The sequence below is a fragment of the Vanacampus margaritifer genome, chromosome 2, assembly GCF_051991255.1.
Source record: "Vanacampus margaritifer isolate UIUO_Vmar chromosome 2, RoL_Vmar_1.0, whole genome shotgun sequence".
Classification (NCBI taxonomy): domain Eukaryota; kingdom Metazoa; phylum Chordata; class Actinopteri; order Syngnathiformes; family Syngnathidae; genus Vanacampus; species Vanacampus margaritifer.
Genome location: NC_135433.1, coordinates 30,224,205 through 30,251,315, shown reverse-complemented (window position 1 = coordinate 30,251,315; position 27,111 = coordinate 30,224,205). Strand labels below are relative to the sequence as shown.

Below are 27,111 nucleotides of genomic sequence, written 5' to 3'. Positions count from 1 at the left end.
ATGGGGTGGACGCCAAGGACTTCCGAATTCCGGGTTTTACACATCAGCGCCGTTTCCGGCTGGCCGCGTTCCAACACTCCCCACACCTGCGGACACTGAGATAGACACTACACACTCGCAGCCTCGCACCCGTTGACTGGAACACGCAACTGAGGGGCACAAAGGCGGAAGCGCAAGTACGGGGACATGGCCCACACAATGCAAACCGGAAACGGAAACAAAGTTGATGGGTGAAAACCCGGAAGTCCCGCCTCCTCTGTGACATATAGTCCATAGGCTGACTGTGATTGTTTGTATGTCTTTTTAAAATTCAGGTCTGAGCCCATGACAAAGATTTCTGTCCTATCCTGCCTTTTTAACTGAAGAGACTGGAGTTGCATGCTGATTTTAAGATGTTTTAGAACCTAAGGAGGAACACAACTTTGTTATTTTCTCCGTTTGACTGTAAAAATAAATATGGGACATGCACTCAGTTATCTGTTCCATGCATTTACCCAGTGATTGTGTTGTGCTAAGGTCATCTGGGGACACTGAAATGTAGAGCAGCTTGTCATCTGCAAAATTATGATAAACAATTTGATTATTTTCTATTATCTAAGCAAGTAGTAGTATGTAGATGTTAACAGAAGGGGTCCCAGGATGGAGCCTTGGGGGACCCGTTATGTAATTTTGGTCTGCTCAGATTTAAAGTAACCTTTGATAGAAAATAATCCCTTCCCTATATTATTATATTAATATCAATTAACTTTATAGGAACAAAGTATGAAGGTGGAGAGGAACAGATAAAGAGTTAAAGATGAAGTCAACCTTAAACATTTCTTGACAATAATATTTTACATGTGACCTCACTAGTCTAAACATCCATCCATCCATTTTCTTGGCCGCTTTTCCTCACTAGGGTCGCGGGGGTGCTGGAGCCTATCCCAGCTGGCTTCGGGCAGTAGGCGGGGTACACCCTGAACTGGTTGCCAGCCAATCGCAGGGCACACAGAGACGAACAACCACACTCACATTCACACCTAGGGACAATTTGGAGAGTTCAATTAACCTGCCATGCATGTTTTTGGAATGTGGGAGGAAACCGGAGTACCCGGTGAAAACCCACGCAAGCACGGGGAGAACATGCAAACTCCACCCAGGAAGGCCGAAGCCCGGACTCGATCTCACGTCCTCTGCACTGGGAGGCGGACGTGCTAACCAGTCAGCCACCGTGCTGCCCTAGTCTAAACATGACATTCTGATTAATATTACATTTGTGGAACATGAGTTATGAAGCAAAATGCAGCCGTTTTTATACATCTCACCTGTTTTCTGAAGCTGAGCTGTGATTGATTGTTACCTGAGACCTGAGCAACTGTGATGCCATTTTCACTCGACAGCAAGTGGCAAAATGGCCGCCTTCTGATATGAATAACAACTGCTAGATTTTGCTGCTTAACTCATATTCCACTAACGCAATATTAACCAGAATACCGTATTTAGACTAGTGGGGCTGCATAAAACATATTGTTAAGCATTTTTTTTGCTTGACTTCCCCTTTAAGAATCTCAACCAACTGAATAGGAAAGGTGTTTTCAAATGTACCAGTGGTACAGCCTTTCCATTACTGGGAATTCCAGGACGGTTATAATTAAAGCCAATCCCCACACTTTGGGACTGAGCTCCATCCTCCAAGATGACAATTCTGTCGCAGGCTACTTCAGAATTTCGAAGCATAAATTACGGCTAGGACTGCAAACAGTCATGACCTCAATCCAACTGAACACGCTTGTGATGACTGTAGCCATGCAGTTGATGCTTTTGTGATCAACAAAACCACTTTGGCTGACTTTCACCACTTCTTATTGGGGAGTGTAATCTCATCCCACAGCAGTGCTAACCAGACTGGTGAACAGCATGAGGAGTAGGTGCCGGGCTGTTGAGGCTGTGTTTGGGTTTTTCACACAATATTGAGGCTTCTGACCATTTGTTAAAAGAACACATTGTAAAATTGCCAAATACGTCTTCTTCCTTCTTACCAACTGCAGAGTAAAACGTTTGGCATAGACAGTAAAGCCTTGCGGCATTTGCACTTCGGCACAACATACACAATCAGTTGTTCTGATAATAATACAAAATTATTTAAAAGGAAATTATACAGTATCACGTGGCATAAAATGTATATATTTGGTCAGAGAAATGTGTTTGCAATTATCTTGAATCAGCAATTCAGATTTTGGTAGATGAAGCATTTACCGTGTGTGAATTAAAATGTGACATTGGAAATGAGTGAAGCAGATGTGCACAGCTCCCAGGCAGGCCCTACAAGGGGACACAGAGCTTCTGTGAATGTGACAGAGCCATCTGACAGCAAATCAAAAACAAACATCTTTTGTTTTAATACTACACAGCAGCAGATGTGTTCCATGCGCTGGTTTGTGGAAGCTGGAAATAACATGACTGAGGTGACTGATTTACAAACAGGCTTCATATGTTTTCATTACCATTACTGTGATCATTTATTCTTGTTCCTTGAACAAAACAATCTACTATAGTATGCATACAGCCACAGCGCATTTACATGTACATAAAGAACACCAAAAAAAAGAAAGCCCCTGTAATATCCTCACACGATAACGATACTGTAAACTGGTCAAATTATTATTGACTACATGGTTTTTATGATGATTTAACAGCAAAGAAGCTAAGAGAAGAAACTCTACAGAAATTAAAATAAAAACAAACAAAAAATTGTTTTAGCTATGTATGTCCTGTTGTACCACTCGTGTCTCTCATATTAGAATGCGACTGAGACAGTTGTCGACAATCTTATATAGTGAGGCTAAAAATGATTGCTTTATTTGACACTGTTTCGAGGGTTAGGGTTAACTATGGCATTTACTCTTTCCACTGCTTCATGTTTTACATTGTAAGTTGTTTGGAGAATACGGTTGAGTATTGCACTTAATGTCAAAAACAGCTACAAATCGACAATTTAGCTGAAGCTAAATCAGCAATGGTTATAATTTGCCAAAACTGTTTTATTTCCAGAACATCCCTATACACTCTTCAACATCCACTGTGCTTTAAAATCATCAATAAAGACCCAATATGGAAAAATGTGTCGAAAACAGGAATGTGTGAATTGTGGGGAACATCTGATCATCACAGTCATCACCATTTTATATTTAGAGCATGTCAAGTCCCGCAAACGGCCCGGTATAATTTCTAAGGGATATCAATCACAAGCATATGCACTTAAAAATAAATTAATAAATAAATCACAATGCTGTGCTACAGAGGCATACTATCTCACCTAGACTAAAATATTTGGTATAATCATAGATTCATTTTTGTTTGACAGTTCTCAGAAAAGCTCCATAAATTTTCATGGTTTCTCTCCGTTCGGGCTGGATAATAGCACAGGCTTGCATAAAATGAAGCCTTACATATTCTGGGAACCACAAATGGCATTGAAAAGTTGCCAGCAAAAAAGCACAGCATGATGAAAGATGAACAACAAATGGACAAATAAGTCATAATTTTATCAGTGTTGTGATGTTATTTGTGTATCGCAAAACATGCTTTCCAAAACATTTACATGTGGCTTATAAATGGCAGATTTGTTTCCATGTACAAAATAACTTAACTGTACAACGCATCCAGATAGAGAAAAGCTGGCGCCAGTACAGATGTGTTGTAAACACTGTTATCCCTGACCAATTACTTACCAAAGTCTCTAGCTATGTTCTGGCATCACACTAGTTGGCAATGAGTACATACATAGTTCCCAGTGATTCAGTGGTAAAAATGGAGTGCTGTATTGGCTTCAACCAGCAGTGACGCTGTCTCTGCTAGTTTGTGGCCTTAATATTAGATATATACAAATAAACAGCACATTACTTATTTTCACATTTTATGTTTTTATATTTTGTTTTTATCTTTTTTTTTTTTTACAAATTTACTAAAAGTGAAAAACTAACAAATCACATGTACATACTGAGTACATTTACATGCAGGTAACAACCCTTTTAAACCCAAATATTGGCAATATTCGAGTTTTGAAAGGCCATGTACTATGCACACGGGCAAAACCCCAAAATATAACAGAAATACTCAAGCAGAGGTAAACAAACATAACACAGCAAAGAACCACACTTTTGGAGCGAAGATGAAACCGACTATTTTATTTAGTGTAGTGAGTGACATAAATAGAATGTCTTTTATTGAATGTAGAACGTTAAAATATGCACTGCAATTTATGTGCAAAATACCTTTATCTTTTGTTCAGAATCAGCTACATATCACAAATAACTGTAATAATAATTCCTTCCTGTAGTTCCACGGCACATTTATTTATTTATTTGCACAGTCGGACGCTGCTTTGTAGAGTGGGTTGTTCCACTGCGCAAAGCTGGACGGTTATTGAATAAATGCTGTGCTTTTTCCCGCCCATCAGACGTTCAGCGTCTCTGGGGGTTAATGGAACAGTGGGCCAGCCCAGACATTCAACTAGTGCGTGATGATTGGATGATCTGTCTAAGGCGTAAAAATAAAATAAAAAATTAAAAAAGAGCTTCCCCTCATTTGAATGACCAGCGGCCATTCTCTGCTAAATGTTTGCCAAAAGGAGTCTTATGGCCTGCTGAAACCAAACATGACATATGCCCTTCCATCTTCAGAGGTCCATCATTGAGATGGTAAGACGTCAATGCAAAAATGATTGGTCTTCTGCCAGATGTTCTTGCAGAACAAAGAAGTTATAGTGTATTGAACAATGAGGACAAACAGAACCCCAATAAAACTGATGACAATTCTGTTTCCATTTGGAAATGGTCATAATAAACATTTTAAAAATTACAGATTACCTATTTTAGTTCATTTGCTTTACTGTGCTCAAAAAGTGTTAAAGGACATAATTATGAATTAACTTCTTTATTGCTTTGTGAACATTATGTTCCAAATGGTTGCCTTTCTCTGCTTTTAATTGGTACTATATGTTGAATATAAAAGCTGTGCTATGACTTTTACTAAGCATGGCTAACAAACGACAATCCTAGGGCACCAAAACAAATATTATTCAGTCAAATACATTTATTTATATGATTTTCCTGCTTACACTGCAGTTATGGCTCTTTCAACAAAGAATAGAAAGAGTCTCCTTCCTTTGCAACAGAAAATGGCTTCACTTCACTCATACATTGCATTAGTGAAGCTTTATAGAAGACGGATAATACATAAATGTGTGGTCTCAACTGTGCCCATAGAAGATACTCCTTCATTTTCTGACTGTGGTTTATTTTAATATTAATGTTTCACTCCAGCCTCTCACTTGATGCTGTGTTGCAGCCACTCAGTGCCCACAGACATACATGGACACAGGTCAAGTACATCCCACTCAGCGGCACTTCCTCCTGGGTGACAAGATTTGGCAGAACAGACCCCGGCAGGTGGCTTGCATAGCAGAGATCATTATTTGTCAGAGATATGTAAAGGATGCTCTGGCTCATTAATGTGTGAATTTGTGTTGGCGGGTGAGCAAATCTCTTGGCTGTAAAAGAACATCTATGTATGGAATGCACCTGCATTTTAATCAGTTGTTGGATTCATTTAACTATGGGCAGGTTACCATTTTTCCTTAAGACATTTGATATTTTCTTGCTTTTTTGTTAATTTTAAATATAATATGCGGTAGGTCTACCAAATTGCCACATTTTATATATATATATATATATATATATATATATATATATATATATATAAATGTGTGTGTGTGTGTGTGACACACACACAAACACACACACACACGTGTTGGTACTTTGATCAATAATGTCAACGTGTCAAATGGTCAATGATTTTGAATTTTGTTTACACAATCCAGAAATGTATCAGATGGCAGATTACTTGAGAGTGACTGGATACACTGCATGCTTGCTTATGATTGCTGTGATATAATTCACCATGAAGCCGCCACCACCTGTCTCTACCTTTGCCCAAAATCCTAACACAATGAAACTGACTGGAATGTTCAAACTTGACTTTGAAATCTATTCATTTCCATTATTTATCAGCGTGTTTGTAGGTATTGGTAAAAGATAATGGAGTAACAGCAAAAGGACCTAAGTCCAGGTACAGCACATCCAGGTGAGTATATACCAACTAATGGCTACGAGCATGGAGCCTCCAATACATCGGCCCACCAGAGCTCCCGGTACAGAGGGCGCCCTCTGAGGAATCACTGATGATTGTAAACTATTGCTTTATTAAAAAATAAAATCCATGTAAACTAATTAACTTTATAGACCAAAAACTTTATAGCGTAAAATTATTTAAAACCATAAGATCTAACATGCAAAAGCAGCATGAGCATTAAATAATAATAAATGACTAGAAATAAACTAAAAGGTAAGAAAATAAATATTAGTTAAAAGCTTAATTTCAAAAAGGGGGGTCTTGATCCGGTTAAAAACCCGAACGTTCTCTGGCAGGCTGTTTCATAAAAAGAGAGCATAAAACAAAGTGCGTAAATACAGGCAACCTTTGTGTTTATTGCCACTCCCAGTTGCAGTTTACCGTAAAACTGAATATAAAATAGGGAATTATATGTGTGTTTAACCAAACCACCTTGTCTCTCGAAAGTTAGCTAGCTTAAAGGGATAGTTCGGGTTTTTGGACATCCTCACCTAAAGTGGTGTGCAATCAGCACTGACTTACCACTGACATCGTCCTGTGACCCGAGACCCGGTCCGGTTTTAGTCGAGACGAAAGTAGTCCGGCAAGTTGGCTGGGATCACGGAAATGAAGCGTTTTTCTTCTATAAACAATTTGTTCAAAAGAGTGATAAAATCACAAAACTGCACATTAAATAAAACTCAGACTCCATTACTGCCGGGCACTATTTTTCTGTTCGTATCACTGCGCTGCATATCCAGCTGACAGACACGCATTCCACCATAATTATAACTTTGAAAACTCACGATAACATGTCTGACTACAACGACAATGTCTTTAGCACTGAGCCAAGGGGGTATCTTTATGAACCCGAATATGCTGATGCCGATATTTGTCAAATGGAATTAGAATGGGCAAAAAGAGAGAGAGAGAGAGCGCAAGAGCCAGGAGGAATAGAGAAGTGATACAACTTGATCAGCTGTAGCTCTGAGAGAGCGGGTGTCTGTCACTGACAAATGGGGTGCACTTGTTTGAAGTGCTCGGAAAGCGGTGAAAAGTGTGCGGAGATTCAGGGAATTTTTTATTGGTACAGCGCGGGAAATCACGCGTCTGCACCATTTTTACATATAGAACAATATAATATACTGTAGTGTGACGTCTCACAAGAATCGTGCCAGCAGACGTGGTTGGTCATCTCACCTTTTTATTTGTCTTCACACAACTTGCTACTGTTGGCGACACCCTACGCCGAACACAAGAAACTTTACTCGCAAGCCGAATTAGCACACATTACCAACAATGTATGGATGAGTCCCTTTCCACCGCGAGACGTGCACAAACACTCACACACAAGAATACAAAACACATAAAACACCTTAGTTATACAAGCTTATAAAGTTTATATAATCGTAACGTTATATACTAATGGCTCTCGCTCTCCATTAGCTCTCTCGCAGGTGAACACTTCCAAACAACTTGGTTTGTGCGCGTCTGTCAGCTGGATGCAGTGCGCCGCGCAGTGATACAAACAGAAAAATAGAGCCCGGTGGTAATGAAGTCTGACTTTTTTCTAATGTGCAGTTTTGTGATGCAAATGTATGATTCTTTTGAATAAATTGTTTTTATTTCTGTGACCCCAGCCAACTCTCCGGACTACTTTCGTCTTGACCAAAACCGGACCAGATCTTGTGTCACAGGACGCTGTCAGCGGTAAGTCAGTGCTGATTGCACACCACTTTAGGTGAGGATGCCATACAGATTCATGTCAAAAAACCCAAACTATCCCTTTAATGCTAACACAAAATGGGAAATGCGATAGATGGGCCAATGGAACTAGCATCAATATTGCAGTAGTTAGAAACCTTTTGACATATAAACAATAATAACAGGCATGTCATGCTGGCCCTTTGTGGCCAGTTTGCACACATAAGAAACAACAGCACAATGTCCATTGAATTGGAGCATAAACAGATAGTGATTTCAGTTACTAGTTTGGTCATAGAATTCATTCAACTCTTTAAGGCAAGCTATCGTTTCCTTGCATATCCAATTTTGAGGGATGAGGCTGATGGGAAATAATCTTTAGAAAAGATTATGTGCATTTGTTGCGTGCAAAGCAGAGCTATTTGTTACAGGTGAAAAATGGATTTAGACCCAAACTAACAGCTAAAAAAGACTGCTAATTTACGTGTGCTTTGCTTGAAGGGAGATTGTTCTTTCAATTGTAAAACTATGAGATATTCTATACCTCGGAACTGAATTGTGAAGTAAGCACCATGGATGGTAAATAACTGTGCAACCGTTAGAAAGTATAGGTCCCACACAAAGGTTGAGTGAGCATCAAATGCTGTAGATTACCTTAATTGCTGAAGTAGCAATCTGGAGGTGGTGCAGTCTCCTTAGGGTGCTTTCTCGATCTGTGAAGTATGAAGCAGCAAGCTGATGGAGCAGCTCCAGAGACACCACGGTGCTGTTGCTATTGCCTTCGGACTTCTTATTCAGCTTTTGCTTGTCCAGGAAAATTGTCAATGACTCCTCCCCTAAGGATAAAACAATCGGTCAGACTGAATTAAAAAATATGTAATCAATGAATGACTTTTTTGTTTCTCTTATTTATCTACTCATTCACTCTCAACTCTGGCTTTTAAATTTTAAATTTTCTTTATTAGTTTCCTGAACCCAAGTTGGTAGAGAGTCAAAGAATGGACCAACATTTGGAGAGAACCACAAGGGCAAACCACAAGGATTTGTCTCGAAGGTGTTACGCTGTTTATGGCACTTGATATTCAAAGTAATGATCAAACAAAGACAGAAAAGAAGAAAAAGGGAAAACCAGTCTTAAATTGCCACCAAATGAAGTACATTCTGGAGTTGAGGTTGATCTGGAGAAGATCAGAAAATCAGCAAACTTCATGTCTGACAAACTGAGCAAAATGGCTGAACAAAATACAAACAAAATATAAATATAAATATACTACACGACTTGATGTGTAATATACAAAAACTTGATAAAGACAAATACACAACTTGGAACAGAGAATTGACGACCTTGAAAAATATACAAAATTGAAAGATAAACATGTAATCATAAATGGCCTGGAGATCTCACAGCGATCATATGGCAGAAAAACGGATCCACGCCATTTTAACCAGTTTTACGCCTGCAGAAAAGACACCAAGTCAAATATTGTTCGCCTCATGAACTGCAAGATCAATATTGAGCTCCTAAAACAGGCAAAGTGACTGAAGTGGACTGATGTGTACTTAAGTGAACATTTTACAAAAAAGAACGCTGAAATCACAAGACAAGCAGTTAGCTTGGGAAAAAAAAGACAAAAAAAAAAGACTAAGTCAAGAAAAGCCTGAATGGTTCTACAGAGGAAGCAAAAGTTCTGATGAACTCAAAGACTTAAAGAAATATGAAATAAAACCAAAGTTTTAGAGACTGTTAGGAGGAGGATTTGTTTGACTGTGTCAAATGTGGGAAGCGATCCAGTGCACTCACCCCCCCCCAAAAAGAACTTTTGAAACCTATGCGTATGGAAAAAAAAAAAGACATTTGATCCAGAAAATAATTTTGACCCTGACATTAACTTCTACAACAACAATAACAACAACACTTGTGAGTGCTACATGTGGAGTAGGAGGGGCTAGGATTAATCAATTAGTTATCTGATTAATTTATCATTCTTTAGATAATCATTTAGAGACTTTTTTTTTTTATTAAAAATTGTCCCCAAAATTTTTGAGTTTCAGTCTCCCAACAGTAAATATCATCTCATTTCTTTCCATTCAAAATTTTTTTGCAAACATTTGCTTTTACTTTGGAAAACATTGGTGACAATTTTTTCTGACGGACAAAACCAGATAATGAATCATCAATGCATGTTTTGAAATCTGAAATAATGTCCTGTTGTTGAATAAAGGTATGGAAATTAAAAATGTTTTGTTGTTGTTTTTTCAATGTGGATCGACCAATTAACTAATAAACCAAATAATTGACAGATTAATTGATCATTAAAATTGTTAGTTGCAGTCCTAGTTCAATGTAAATATTGGGTATGTATATAGTGATATTTGCAAACAATAGGAAAGGGTAAGGCTTTACGCCGCCTACTGCCCGACGACAGCTGGAAAAGGGTCCAATATATTACTCCAGCTACCCTTGTGAGGAATAATCCATTTGGAAAATGGATGGATGGAGGAAAAAAAGAAAGGGGATGGGGTAGGGGTACTTGTCATATAAGTTTGACATTTACTGATAATGTAATTGAATATTTAAGAAACTACTGAAATAGACATATGAACATTATAATATAATCATAAGGTGTAAAAACATAACACCAGGACCATGTCTTGGAATATTCAATGGAAAGAAAATTAGCTGCGCACATTAAAAAACAAAAGGAATTATAAAACCAAGTCAAATAACAATGATAAAACACCACTGATAGAGAAAAAAAATGAAATGTGAACTTCATCCAGGGTGTGAATGATCATCTTCTTGTTTTTGCAATCCCCCCCAAAATTTTGAGAGGAAAACAAAGTAAAAGACAGTCAGGGCCTTATTTACTAAGATAGTTACAATAAATTGCATGTTTGTGAGTAAAGAATGCGTGTGCTGTTAGCAGGTGTGTTGCACATGTAAAAGCGGGCACAAACCTTATCACACATGCAAACAGATGTGGAAGCTGACACGAACTGGGTGCGCCAAGCCATACCATCTGATAAACGTCCAAAACTGTGACAAGTTCCGCGTTGTGGGAGGTGTAAATGAATTGAGCATACACAATGGGATTTGCCAAACCTGAGACAAAATGTGCTGGCTGATTTTCATCTTGAAATAGCGTGTCTGAAAAGCAGAAGCACACCAGGGAAAAAGTGGTGCCAGCAGAGACACAGGTGAAATACAAGGCGGCGGGGAGAACTTTCTGCTCGTGAAAACAATTTTGAAATGCCAAACAAAAACTATCGTGACAGATCGACTATTTATCAATGCAATTTGGGATATTCTGAATGATCAAAAGGTTCCCTTGGAGCCGGTCACAAGATGGATTCATACCACATCACCTATGACAAACTCCTTTCAAATCAACATTTCCACATTTCGGTGTTTCTGGGTCATTTCAATGCACGATGACAATCTCCCAGAGCAGTTTTTGCTGTGTGCCGTCATAAGTTGTAAACTTAAGTTTAATGATACACAAATGTGTTTTATGTGGTCGCTTAGCTTGATTTATTTTCTGTAACTCATCTCATCAATATGTTTGTTGATTATAACGATCCGGTTAGTGATCTCCTTTGCATACTATTCCCAAACAAAATGGCCGCATGGATACAAATGCGTTGCTCCTACCAGGAAAACTCGTATCTTGTCTAAAGCACTACTTGAAAATGCCAGGACAGGAGGAGAAAACAAAAAGAAAAAGCGGAATGTTGTGCTGACGTAGTTGACTTGTAAGATTTCAACTATTATGTCTGGTCTTTCAAATGCACTGTTAAGTTTAGCATTTCTTTTTAAACCTGTTGCCAATAGTGTCACAACCTTAGTAAATCCGGCACACCTCCCACACCAACAGCACACCATCTGTTAGAGCAGGGTTCGCACACGTGGTGCCCGCGGGAGTCATAATGTTGCAAAAGTCATCTTTTTTTAAACACTTGCAGAGCTGCATAGAAATATATAGTGCTGCATATTTATATAATTTCTGATATATTTCCTACATGATCAGTGCTGTTAATTATCATGAGGAATAATAAACAATTGTTCAGTGTCTTCACATTAATAAATATCACTCAAATATAAACTGCATCATTCAATGTAATTCCAGCAAACTTGTTGTTTCAGAGGTGTGCATAAAACTGGTAGCATTTTGCATGACTAATGTACCCAAGAAACGGCTTTCAGTTTCCAAAAAATTGTTGAGCTCTGTGTTAGTGATTGAACACACTATTTGGCACCTGCCAATGGAGTCATCACGTCTATTTTGGGGTAGGCATAAGCCTCTTAAATAAATAAAATATTCTTAAGAACACTTAAATGTATTTCAAACAAATAATAATAAAGCACCAACTGACCCATGACCACCGTCCCCATTGGTTATTGCTGACTACAATTACCATAAAATCCTGTGAATAGGATCAATTTTTTCCATATCAAATAATCAAAAATTATCCCACCGTACTATAAACGGATTATATGTTGACCAGTACCTAGATGTACTTACATTCCAACATAATGTTACAAATATATCTAATTAATTATCTTGTCTCAAAAAAAAGTAGTCTGGACAAAACTAGTCAAGCTAAAAGCAGCAACAGTTGTCCATTCAGATTCAAGATTCAGATTACTTATTGTCATTGTCATAAGGGAACAATGAAACTTCGTTTGCAGCATTCATACAACAGAGTTAGTAAAGTGCAAAATCCCACAAAATAAATACCCATGAAATAACTCAGTGTAAACATTTGACACAGTATAGGACATAGTACAACAAAGACTAAGCGCAACTTAAGGTCTTGTCATTAATAAAGTGCAGAGCAGAAATATTCAGATACCTAAGATGACATCGTGCATCAGTGCAAAACCGGATCATATGATCAAATATTATAGTCGTCAAACGTTGCGTAAGAAGGATAAATGCTAAAAGGGAGTAGTGACATTCTGCAACAATGCAAACCGGTTCAAAGTTATTGTTGTTGTTGGATGTTATTATTGTCCATAAAGGGGAGGCAGAGAGGGAAGAGGAGCAGAGTTCAGTAACCTCACAGCATGTGGATGCAGACTGTTTGCCAGTCTTGATGTTTTGGCCCGTATGGACCTGTACCTTCTCCCTGAGGGCAGCAGGTGGAAAAGATGGTGAGTCGGATGGTGCTAGGATGTTGCGCACTCTACTCAAACAGCGAGTGGAGTAGATGGTGCTGATCTCAGGCAGGGAGAGACGTTCCAATGATGTGTGTGTTTCATCATGATATCCATGATGAAACACACAGCCAGTGGTGAGGCCAACTTCAAAATAAAATATTTGCAAATGCAGTAATATGCTGATATTAGTGCCTTGGTCATTTCTATTTTGAAGTTGTTCCCGGCAGCATGTGGCGACATTACCGCTGACTTGACTCGTTGCCTGACACAGTTGCCGTTCCTACTGATCACTTTTTAACAAACCTGGCTCACTCAAATGTGCTGTTCAAGCCAGCAAAATTGCTAATGACGCCACACTTCGTTTCATCAAACAAAATCTTTGATTCATCTAGAATCTCAGGGGGGTTGGTTGTCTGGGAATCTGAAAATTAGGCAATATTAGCAGTAAAAAACGAGCTTGTTTCACTTTCACAAGAGAATAAACGACAAGCCTTTTTGATATCCACAAATGAATTATTAAGCAATTAACTGTCAAAAATATACATTTATCTAAAACTAGAGCCAATTTAAAACTGTGCTAACTTTGGTGAACTAATTATTTACATTTTTTGTGACTTTTATTAGAGATGCTATTGACCCTGGGAACTCTGCACCTTCTGTTTTTGTTTGAAATTAAAACCAAGATATGTGAAATGCCAAGGTGATGGATGTGCACACAAACATCCCAACAGCTGATATTTTCTTTATTTTCATGACTATTTACACTGTAGATTCTCACTGAAGGCATCAACACTATAAATCAACACATGTGGAGTTATGTACTTAAAAAAAAGTGAAATCATTGAAAACATATTTTATACTCAAGTTTCTTCAAAATAGTCACTCTTTGCTCTAATGATTTTTTTTGCACATTCTTGGCATTTCCTTGATGAGCTTCAAGTCAAATCGTTTTCCAACAGTATTGAAGGAGTTCCCAGAGGTGAGAATGCCAAGAGTGCGCAAAGCAGTTATCAGAGCAAAGAGTGGCTATTTTGAAGAAACTACAATCTAAAACATGTTTTCAGTTATTTCACCTTTTTTTTAAGTACATAATGCCAAATGTGTTCATTCTTCGTTTTGATGACCTCAATGAGAATCTACGATGTAATCGTAATGAGAATAAAGCAATTGACACATTGAATAAGGTGTGTCTAAACTTTTGGCCTGTACAGTATATGGGTAAATAAACCAAACAAATGCACTCTATAAGGAAGGAATATTGTTTTGTTTTTTTAAGTGGGAAATAATACCAGCCTCAACTTGCTTGTTAAACGCTTTAAAGATGAGACTAAATGAAACGGATTGATGGAAGATTAGACAAAATTTCTATAACACGCAGCTCTGACTCAAAGGGGAATTACATTCTTTGTAGACCTTGCTTGAAAATGGTGTTAAGGCAAATTCAGGAGTTGGTTCATTGTTGAAAATATAATTAATATTTATATTTTTACTTAAAAATACAACAGTACTAGATGAAAGAAGACAAATGAAACATAAAAATTGATCTAATATGTGTGCTTAGCCATAGTACCATTAGAACACATACTCTGTGAGCCCAATTAGTTGAGCCTGTTAATTACATCTAGAGTCTAAGTATCAGTCTGTGGCTGCATTAGTCAGCTGGGGCTCCCCTGACGATGTGCCATAAGGGTGTTGTCCATTAAGTGGAGAGTAAGTGACGGATGTTTCCATGCAAACAGAACACAAGGCACAAATATTGAACATGCAGGGTGCTGGCAATGTTTTGGCGTAAACAATCTTTCTTTCTTTCTTTCTTTCTAAGTTGGCTATATTCAGACATTTGAAGTTATTTAGTTTTTATTTCAAAGACGGGAGCACAAGCAAGAGCGTGAGTAAGAGAATGGGAGGGCACTGAAAAATGTTCTGTTGCAGGTGTTTACCAGCGAAAATTTGCAAAAAGGTTGAAGTAATCTACAGTGCATAACATCATCCAAAGATTCAGAGAATCTGGAACAATCTCTGTGTAAGGGTCAAAGCCGAAAAATCATACACATCTTAAACAGCACTGCACCGCAAACACGAATGCTTACTGTAAGGGAAATCACAGAAAGGCCTCAGCAATACTTTGAGAAAACATTGTAGTTGAACACAATCCACCGTGCCAGCCGCCGTTGCCAGATGAAACTCGACAGTACAAAGAAGAAGCCATTTCTAAAGCAGACCAAGAAGTTATTTAAAATGGAATATGGCCAAGTGGAAACCTGTTTTGTGATCAGAGGAATCACGATTAGAAGTTCTTTGTGGAAAACTTGGGCGCTATATCTTTCTGACTAAAGAGGACAAGGACAACCCAAGTTGTTATCAGCACTCCGTTTATAAGCCTGCATCTGTGATGGTATAGGGTTGCATGAGTGCGTGTGGCATGGGCAGCTCCCACATCTGGAAAGGCATCGTCAATGCAGAAAGGTCAATTCAGATTGGAGAACAACATATGCTGCCATCATCACTTTCAGAGAAGATCTTGCATTTCTCGACACGATAATGCCAGACCACATGCAGTACCAATTACAACATCACGGCTGCGTAGGAAAAGGATGCGGGTATTGAAATGGCCAGGCTGCAGTCCACTTCTTTCACTAAAGGGGAAGGTGCAACAAAATCAACCCAAGACAGTTGAACAGTTCGAGAGACGCCTGTTAGACAAGAATGGGACAGCATTCCTATTTCTAAACTAGAGAAATTTGTCTCCTCGATCCCCAGACGTTTGCAGACTGTTGTAAGAAGAAGAGGGGATGCCTCACAGTGGTGAAAATGGCCTTGTCCCAACTCTTTGGAGATTTGTTGACACCATGGAATTTAAAATCAACATAGTTTTCCCTTAAAATTATACATTTTCTCAGTTTAAACTTTTGACCTGTTCTCTATGTTCTATTCTGAATAAAATATTCAAATGTGGCAATTTCACATAATTGCATTCAGTTTTTATTCACAATTTGTATAGTGTCCCAACTTTTTGGGAATTGGGTTTGTACTTTGGGATTTGTAGCCATTTTTTGTGGCCTTTTATAGGGGTCATATTTTAACAAACTCCTACTACATAATTTATCCGATTATCTTCAAACCTGCCGTGTTTCATCTTAAAATGTTTAAGATTGAAAAGTTAGCGAAAGCTTCTTATTTTGTCACATGCCGTTGCCTTAGCGATGCATTGTTTGCAAAGAAAAACTGCTTTTTTTAGTCTACACGTGCGAAAACTCATGAAACTTTGCACAGACATATTTTAGAGATTTGTTGCTAAATTTGTAATAAATAGCTCAATACCGCCCTCTAGACATTTTTATGAAGCATTTCCAATTGTAGAATTTAGCTAGATTTGGGAAAATTGGGAGGCATACTTATCAGCCCAAGACCTACAAAAAAGTACCCTAAAGCCATTTGCTAAACCTAACATGAAATCCACCATTTTGATTTTATTTTGGGAATTGCGCATCATTTTTGGCCTTTTGATGAAACTTTGCACACACGAGGCATGGCAAAAACATTTACATTTTTGACGGTCCTTGTACTATGTAACAGTACCCCAACGTGCCAGTACCCCAACGAGGGCCCTTTATAGCTGCTCGCAGCTCTAGTTTTGTCGTTTTACCTGTAATTAGTGGAAATATTTGAATCGGAAAATCTGTTGTTGTTTTTTACAAGATGTGAGTGCATCAAATTGAACCGAATTAAATAATTCACTTCAAAATATATTGAGACACATATTGAATCTTATTTTACTGTAGAGCTACATTTTTTAAGGAAATGCCACATTTACAGTACTGACACAAGTGTTGCCAGGCGGGAAATATAGGATTATCGTACCACAGACACAAAATGATCGTATTTTGATGGAAATGATTGTACACCCGTCATAACCAAAATAACAAGCCCACTGATTCGCAAAAGTCAAATATAGTCGTTCTAGTGTTTAAAAGCGCTCGCCGCTCACAGGCACTCAGGGCTTCTTTGTGTCAGTAGAGAATGGGTTAACATCACTGACTATACAACTGGATAGCCGATAGGCCAAGACTTTTGAAGCCGCAAGGCCACCATATTACTCCTCCCAAGAAACGTTACGCCGCATCAGCTCCCATACATTTACAGTATCGAAATTGGAGAACATTTGAGACAGTACTTAGGGGAAATAACATGATTTATGATGTTTTAAATTTGTTAAACATAAACAACAGGACTTCAGACATGTTACAACTTGACTTAAAGACATTTATAAATTATATGCTTAACTCTTTGACTGCCAGACGTTTTCAGAAACGGGATGTCGCCAGTGCCAGCCGATTTAAGCATTTTGAGTGATTTTTCAAGGTCCACAGAAAATGTTGTGTTTGGACTATGGAAACACACATTCTACCAAATGAAAGATTGAACTCTCATCTTTCATCAGAAAAATTTGTTTCTACCTTATTCCGTTCTTCAGTAATCAACAATAGAAAATGGTTACTTTCACCGAAATGCTCTGTTTTGAAACAAAAAGCGGAGAAAAAGAGCTTTTTGTGAAACGATGTTATTTCATGCACTCTAGTGAATTCTACACTTCTTTTTGTCCATGAATGATGCCACAAACACCTAAATAGTGCTTTACTTCTGTAATACACCACCACCAACAATGAAAAAGTGTTTTTAGATTGCAAAATACGTTAATTTCCATTGAACAGTGTAACAATTTGACAAAACAATTTCGCAAACTATTTACAAATGTGTGCAACTGTGGTACTATTTACAATTATGTGGATGTTTCAAATACAGTTTTTCTTTTTGTAACACTGCCCTGCGTGCAAGGAGACGGAGCAGGATTTGCACAACAGATACGTTTCACTTCGATTGTCCGCTTCGCGTGCAGACGTTACATTTTCTTGACGGCCTTTTTTTCCAGGGAATAGAAGTAGCAGACTGTACCCACTCCTCCGATGAATATGCATTGGACTCGGGGTACTCTTCGTCGTCCGATTGAAAGTCCGCCTGAGCGTGCTCGGTTGTGCTCCGCGTTTTCCGGTGTTAGCATCGCTAGCCCGTGAACCTTTTTGACGTCGTCATAGCCGCCGCGTCAGCGCTTCCAACTTCGGCATCAACCTCGGAGTCACCATCATCATCATCGATGATGATCATCGTCGTCATCAATGTGCTCTTTAGCGTTGGTCGATGCCTTTCGTCTTTGAAAAAAATTCCCAAGTGTGAGCTCCGCCTCACGTCTTCTATTGCCGCGTCAACGCTTCCAACCTCGGAGTCACCATCATCATCATCGATGATGATCATCGTCATCATCAATGTGCTCTTTAGCGTTGGTCGATGCTTTTCGTCTTTGAAAAAAACTGCTCGAGCGTGAGCTGCTTGCAACCGGTCGCCATGTTCTCTTCCCTTCCCCAGCCATTGTCCCCTCTAGCTCCGCCTCACGTCTTCTACTGACGCCTACCCAATCTTGCCAAAAGAGAGTCATTGCTGCCATCTAGGGGCCAAAAATAGTCATTAGGCTAACTAGATCTGCTTGAAACTTTCACCACAGCTGGCCAAGGCTTTCCTCCACCCGTTTCCAAAAAAAAAATAAAATAAAAAATTGGAGAACGTCTTTTAACATCCTTGGCGGCCCTCCGTAGGTTTTTACTAAACGTCATTTAACGTTTTTTGGCAGGCAAAGAGTTAATGATGTTTATAGGAGCAAACTTGTATAGTTTTTATTAAATAATTCTACCTGTAATTCAACAAAAGATGCCTCTGCCTAATATTGGGGTCTAAGGAACTGAGCGATTAAAGAAAAAGGTGGCCTTCAAAGCAGCACATATCGTCCACTTGTTATTTTATTACCATTCAGCCAATCAATGCATGGACATCAATCGTTCTCACGCTCAGCAAAGTGCGATTGTCTGGTATCATGCCACATGAGAACAGATACTTTCATTGTTCACAAAAAACTCTGGCAGTTTCAGTTTTGCCGGCAATAATATGAAATGGTCAAATTATCGTACATTTGCTATTTTTTAGGATTATTGATCGTGCATCGTACAGAGGGTCAAATTATCGTACAAATACGATAATTATCATACACCTGGCAACACTGACTGACACGTTCATTCTTATGTAAGTAAAATGACACCAAGAAACTCATTTTATCATACTCTCTCAAATTGAGCCTTACCATATCGAACCAAACCGTAATCCTACTGAATCGAACCAAATCGTTCCACTTTAAAATTGAACGGTTGTTGAATTGTATCACACTCCATGTATTGAGATAGTATATGATTCTGCAATTGGTTAATCAAAATGAAGTCCCAACAAGTATGGTTACTTTCAACAAAATTCTGCTTGCATGTGAAAAAATATCCTAATCTAGTGAATTTGAACAATACAGATATGCTTTGAATGCTCTGAAAATGGTGGCCTAATAACTCTCTGCCTTGTAAATCTTGTATCAAGCGGTAGCTTGAAAAAAAAATATAGCCTGGAATTGATTTTCCACAGCCTGTATATACCAAGCAGTGAAGTTATGTTATACTAAGTGATGACCAGGGTCTGCAGTGTGTCAGTATCACGAGGATGTCACTCGATCTGAACGTATAATGCAGGTCTCCGCCCTGATTTGTGAGGTGTCTAAAATCAATACTGCAGGCAATTCTGTTTTGTGAGTTACTTCAATCCTCTCAGAGGGGCGAAGAGGGTAAAAAGAAATCCAATAAAGTGAGACATATGGTTAGAAACGGGTCAATTTTATCCCTCGTCTACTCTTCCCAGCTCTTGCAGCAAGTAATGCTCATTTAGAGGAAGGATGATTGAACAGTAACATGGTCTAAGCGCTGTGATTAGATGCTGCAGGTACCATATGAATTATTGTTTCAGACTTGGCCGTGCCCACAATTCACTGTTTCGAGGCTCTTACGACAGACTTGACGTTCATTTTAAAGTAAAATAACAATTGGCTGTTTCAAATAAACATGCACACTTTATAACCGGAGCGTAAATGCTCCCACAAAGCTACCCTGAAGCCATTTCTTACCTCCTAGAGTAGCAGACACCAGGAAGTGGGTTCCATATTTCTTGATGAGGTTTTCGTTGATTTGCTGCAAGGTTGGCCGTCGACCCAGTAATCGCAGATTGCGTAGGAACTCTGGTGCTAAGGGCAACGAAGCTTTCAGGAAGTCTCTCTTCTCGGTAGCCAGGCTGTTTACCTTCCAGTGGCTGAATTCCCTGACAAGAGAAATACATATCAAAGTAAATACACACTCAAGTCAACTCTTTCAACTTCCCTCCCGTCTTTATAAAGGACAGTGTTACTGTTGACAACCTACGCATATAGAAGAGGCACCTGAATAAGGCAACTTTCTTGGCACCCTGAACCGAGCAAGTGTTAAAATTGATTAACAGCCTTACCCTCAGTCTATTTAAATGCCATTGTTACCAAGACAAACAAAGAGTTGAGAATATTACCTACTTTCAAGCGTCTTTAATGATTTAAGAACTCTTAATAAGTCCATGTAGTGTAACCCCAAGGTACAGTATGCGAATATTATGCAAATCAAAGCAGAAAAAGAGCCGATCTGCCTCATCTGCATAATTTGTTGGCAAAGCGAGAATTGCTGAATATTGCAGTGCGTTGCGTGTGCATTTCAGAGAAAAATTCCACAACTGACTTCTCACTCGCACTCACGCACACATTCATATTGCGACAAGAACGTAGGCAGACAGTGTGTGGCATGTCTTTATACTGTTAACCGCTGGTTGTGATACCGGTCTGGGTCGAAAGTCAGTTTACATTTGAATATTACACAAATGTGATGATGGTAGCAATTGGGCGTTGTCCTTTAGAATTGCACTATACAGATAAATGGGATGGTTGAGACACCACAAAGAAGGCAGTAATTGTCAATTTATGTTGAAGTTGCATTGCTGCATACATAATATATATAAATATAGATATATATATTCAAAGAAAAGGAAGGTATAATTTACGAACCATGACAAAGCTTTTCTCGGCAACCGTTGCCTCAGGGACATTCTGGTGAAATTAGAGCTTCATTACGAGGTTCATTCTCACACAACACACTCATGAATGCTTCCAGCCTGGCTACAGTTTTCATTAAGTAACATATGCAAAATTGTTACTGTTACATTTTGAAATAATACGGAAATAAATGAATAAATAAATAAATCGTTCTTGTAAACACCAGCCTTTTTATTCCTTTGTATTGTGTGTTTATATTACAATTATATTAGTTAAAGCTATGTGAATACTTTATTCAACCTATGCCATATGCCACCTGTTAAAAACATTATTTGCTGCTTATATCGCCTGCCAGTGACAAGATTCATTTACTAATGTATTTGTTCATGCCCTTGTGTGTATGTGTTATGTCTGTGCATTACACATATTTTTTTATTACATTTAAATATGCATCATATTGGAATATAAGTAAATTTGGATGAATGTGAGGCATTGTAAAGCGCTTTGGGCACACTATGGTGTAGATAAAGTGCTACATAAAAACCTTTTAAAACCAATTTACCATTTTTCCTAATGATGAAAAAACAAAGCTTCATGAACCAAATGCAATATATTTTTTTACTCCTCTAGATGGTGGTCTTGGTTTAAAGATGCAGTAAAAAAAAAAAAAGAAAGAAAAAAAGAAACAATTTCCGTTGCACTAGCCTGTATCTTTAAACCAATATATATACATATATATACATATATATACATATATATATATATACATATATATATATATACATATATATACATATATATACATATATATATATATACATATATATATATATACATATATATACATATATATACATATATATATATATACATATATATATATATATATATATATATATATATATATATACATACATACATACATATATATATTTTATGTATAATATATTTTTATATTTTCCATTGCTGTAATGTACAAAAGCACAATATTGTGTGTTTTTTTTGTTGTATTTTTTTTACAATATTATGACCTATTTTTTGTAACGCCAACCTAGCCAACAATATCGTGATAATATCGTATTGTTTGGATATTGTTACATCCCTACTAATTAGTACAAATTAGTACAACCGTATGCGTATTCCACACACATCTCGTATCGCATTTCACCATAGAGACAGAAGATAATGTGAAAACGCCGCGGAGAAATCAATTTAATCAAGTTAGGTGGCCTTAGCGAGTGGCAATGTAAGATGGCTGCAGGGAGCTTCACTTCTCACAACGATGAGTAAGCGGCATTCTTAGGAAGCCAGTTCAGACCCACTTTCACTCTTTCAAGGCAGTGGGTGTGGCTATAATACCCCCCCCCTTTACCATCCTTTATTTTGGAGGGGGACAAAAAAAAGTGTAATAATAAATAATGTTAGATATGTACTGAGAATTAAAACATAAAAATCAGGCTAGGCATTCTTGAATTTTTATTTTTATTTTTTTTAATTTTGGCAGTGTGTTTGACCCATGATCTGCAACAGGGACCACGGTTTCTGACACTGGGCACTCCCGAATGCATTCATAGTCTTGAGATTTCTTTGCAGTTCACCCAGCACAAGTACAAGACAACCTGTGCCAGATTTAGCAAAGCAGCCCCAGAACATAACTGAGCCTGCTGTTTGTTCCGCAGTTGCCGTGTTATTTTCTTTGTAGAAAGAGCACAAGCACAATTTTTGCTACCATTTTGTTAAAGAATGAAAAACTGTCACAAGAACATTGGTACCAGAAACATTGTAGTGCATCCACACACATTTTAGTAAATCCCAATCTCATCAATTTCAATTTATTGACATGTTTAGTGTCATTATTATTCTTAACATAAGTAAACAAAATAACTATAAAACATTTGAGCAGCTACATTTTGCAATCCGTAATGAATAATCGCTTCATCGTTTTAATCATTCGTGACTGGACAACTATCAAAGTAGTCATTAATTGCTGCCCTATTAGTCATCACTCGCCTCACTGAGCATTGGTTTCAGATTAATGCTTAATCCAGGGAGACTGGCAGCCAGCGGTTGTACACTGATTAACCAGTGTTGATTTTGACTGATGTGTTTGCTGGGCTTCTCCACAGTGACTGAGTTTTGGCAAGGAGGCTGAACGAAGATGGGCAGAAAGTTAAGATGAGCTGTGAATCATTTTCTTCCCTCATCACTTTGCTTTCCAAGAGTTAACAGTAAGACCGTTGGCTGACTATTTGGCTAATGATGATAGATGATGTTAATTAAACTGTTTTAGCATAACCGTGATTGCACCTGCAGCCCTGGCATTTAGTTTAGCTGAAACAGTCAAAATTTAGTTTCCATAATAGAAAAAGAAAGAAACTCTGTTGACTCTGCAGAGAAGTTCCTTGGAGGTTACTGCTGGCAACATGTTTGAAAATAACACATGGACATTATTAGTTATCAGAGAAAGACACAGCCTATCAGATGGCTCTCACGGTGAATATAACCATCATTTTATAGCAGTGCAGCTGCTAAGAATGTGATATTGGAAAGGGTGTTTTTATCTGATATAAATCAAGGCATTTTGGTCCTTGTTGCATAATAACTTTAAAGGGCAAACAGGATGGTTCGTCCTGAAACACATGCTCTTGAACGAGTACCACATTTACACTGACGCATTTGAAGTAAATACAGTTGTGCGAGTAAATCAAGCAACAGTTTGCCTTCTGTCTAATTTCAATAAAAGATCAATCCATTAAATACCAAATGAAATTGTTAAATTAGAACCAGCCTTGAGTACTACACTTTCATTTACTCTGCACTATTGATTGATATTATTGGTTAAATTTTATGTATCAAAAGTACTAGTGCAGGGATCAACAATAATGGTGGCCCAATGGTCCGTGGCCACCACGTGACAGTGTCAGGCCACCTGAAGTTAACTCATGTTGGCCCGGATCGACCAGCACTCTAAACTTCTAGAGCCAATTTATTGACTAGCCAATTTGGCAATTTTACTTACCTTTACGTTTTCTATTTACAGCAGCTGCAGTGTGTAATTAATTGCCTGAATAATTAATGAATGAGATGTGAGCGAGTTATTATTTCTTCCTCAAAACGAACATGCATTGCTTTCTATACGGTAGTTGAAACGCATTCCGATCACGGCAGATAAAGGCTTTCGATCGCCGCAATTAGTTTTAAATTGGGCAGGGGTGGCTGTTGAGCATTCTCAGCAATTGGTCTTGTATTTGTATTTATTCATTTTATTAACAGTTCCGTAGTTAGCACATTATGCTACAGTAGCTATTCAACCTTGGTGGCTGTCTTAATGAAGTACGGCCTTATGTGGGTGCGACCCAGTCTTCAGACTGAGACACCACAGCTTTGCACATGCCTTGAGAAGAGCTTTTATTCACACACATTTTGAATGAGTCTTCTTATGGCCTAGATGACCACTAGATTTAGTTTTTAAAATGTATTTTATTGCGTATTCTACAGGGTGTCCATACAGTCTGGACACAGGTAAAAATACAAATGGCCCTTTAAATTTCATAAATATGTGATGAAGCACTTTTAATATATAATATACAATATTTTAGTTTGTTTATTAATTATGAATTACATTATTTTTAGGAATTATTGTATTATTTATTATCTTTTGTTACTTATTATTACAGTTATCTTTTGTTTGTTTATTGTTTTGTTTTGCCAAGCAGCGCCTTGTTGCAGTGATGAGGTAAAGGCATGCTTGTTCAATTATTCACATTGCATCAAAACAAGCGATTTTCACTGAAGATTGGTGAATAACTTGAAAATAAATACATACATGCATACATACTGTACATGCATACATACATAAATAATACCCTACATACATAAACAATACCCACATATGTGGGGACCGAGTAATTGTATAGATTTTTGAAAAATCTTATATTGACTAAATTGTCAATGTGAGGTATCGGCCCAATTTCTCTTTCAACATTTAATTGTTAAATGTTTTAAAAATATATAGAGAGTAAGTTTTTTAATGAAGCACTGTCAGTTAGGTACTGCTTTATCTACCGAGTGGGTAGATAGAACCTCCCCACCCCCCACCTCCCTCCCTATCCTTCTTTGCACTGTAAATATAATAGTTACATAGTTTTTGATTAATAAGTCAGTAAGTAAATTATTAATACTTTAGTAAGTCAATTATTACATAAGAATTCAATGTGAATAAAAATAGCTTATGGATTGTTAAAAGAAATGTATTCACACAAAGTAAAACTTGCTAGTGTATGTGTGAAAGTAGGTTGAAAAAAAAAAGAGTTTTATTCAGACTTTGCACTTCTTTCTCGCACCAGCCCATTTGTTTAAAGCTATGGGTTTTTATGTGAGCTTTGTGAGTTGAAAGTGAGTAGACCAGAAACATTATAATGAACGGTTGCACCTGAAACAGGTATAGATTCACATATTAATAACAATTGACCCAAATACTCCTGGTGGCAATTTCTGGAGTTGAGAGTTGGTTGAGAGCATAACCTTCAAGTCACAGCATGGAAATTGCGCTTGGCTGCTCACAATCAATTCTTCACGATAATGAGCTTTGATACAGAAGGACTGATATTTTCTAACCATCATATTTAAAGGTTTTTTTTTCTGTTGAAAGGAAACTTAATTGCACAGAAACTAAAGGATGCCTTATTCAAAGCCCTCAATTAATGCATATATTGCAATATTGTTAAGTATGCAGTGCATTGTCAAAGAATGCACCACCCCTGCGGTGCAGTTTGAATTTGCATTGTTTTCTAAAAATGTTAGATGTCACCTGTCTATTTATGAAGGTGCATAATCTAAACTAAGTGTATCTCTCTGCTATTTTCAAGTGTTGCCATGCCTCAGCAGAATCTTTTGGGATTTAAGATACCATACATGCCAATGTGCAGTGTGCTATCATGACTGCAGCTAACTGAAAAATACATTTTTTGTAGTACAGGACTCAAACACAATAAAGTATCTTCTTCAAAACTGTATTTCAGCATTAGGCCAACAATGAATATAAAACGATATATACTGTATATATCTAGTTTAGAAAGTGTCTACTTACTGAAATGGGGCGAGACACGGTGTGGCGCATTGTAAAGCGTATTTGAGTGTCTAGAAAAGCGCTATATAAATCCAATGCATTATTATTATTATTATTATTATTTAGGATACCTTACTTTACCTGTGCAAGATCTCTTAGCTATTTTGAGAGGTATGCCGTGGCCAAACTGTCTGTGTTTATGTGATAGGAAGCTGACGTGTCCTATTTCCATGCAAAACTAAAAGCTATGTTAGGTGTTTATTAATATGTGTACCTTGCATCTAACTTCCAAGCAAGAAACAAGGTCAAACAATTGACTGGAGGCGCTTTAAATATTCCATGTTAATGGGAAGGTTTGCTCCTAGCTTCATATTCCATATATAAGATGGATTTTTTTTCCATACGGTATTTTATCCATCCAGTATATAGGAACCAATATTAAATATTGGTTCCTATATATATATATATATATATATATATATATATATATATATATATATATATATATATATATATATATATATAGGAACCAATATTTAATATTTGTATTATTATTTAATATTTTGAGGGGAAAAATACACTGCTCTTGTTTTAAAATATACACTCTGACTGTCGTTGCATAGTGCTTTGCAGTTTTCCACTCATGCATTTTTGGAAAGGCATGGATATGTGTGCACTTTTATTATTCATAACTCTTTCTCCAACAGAGAAATTACTTATTGATGTGCAGAGGTATCGTCACATCACAGGTCAGAAAAGTTTCCAAAGTTTTAATAGATTGTGTGCTTGAAGAAGTAATACCGCGGGATGACTTTGTTTGCGCATACAGCACATAAACATGGTTGATTTTACAATAAGGTCAATTGGCACAATTTATTTTTGTTTTCTATTTTTGTTGTATTTTCCTTCCCTGCACAAGTGAACTGTGTGCATGGATGGGCTTTTCTTTTATTTGGTATTTTCGTTGATTTTGCGCAGTTAGAATTAGGCGTAATGGTATGTTTGTGCTGTTGTGCGACTTTGTGGGATGTAACAAAG

At 37.6% G+C, this 27,111-nt stretch overlaps 1 protein-coding gene across 1 annotated transcript in view; it reads right to left on the bottom strand.

Annotated features, from left to right (window-relative positions):
- The window catches only part of brinp2 (bone morphogenetic protein/retinoic acid inducible neural-specific 2), a 172,225-nt gene that overhangs the window by 61,319 nt on the left and 83,795 nt on the right, over positions 1 to 27,111 (bottom strand). The window contains exons 4-5 of the mRNA XM_077559107.1: positions 20,061 to 20,251; positions 8,509 to 8,690 (exon numbers count right to left, since the gene is read on the bottom strand). Coding sequence (XP_077415233.1) covers positions 8,509 to 8,690; positions 20,061 to 20,251 — 373 coding nt within the window. The remainder of the gene's footprint in view (positions 1 to 8,508; positions 8,691 to 20,060; positions 20,252 to 27,111) is intronic.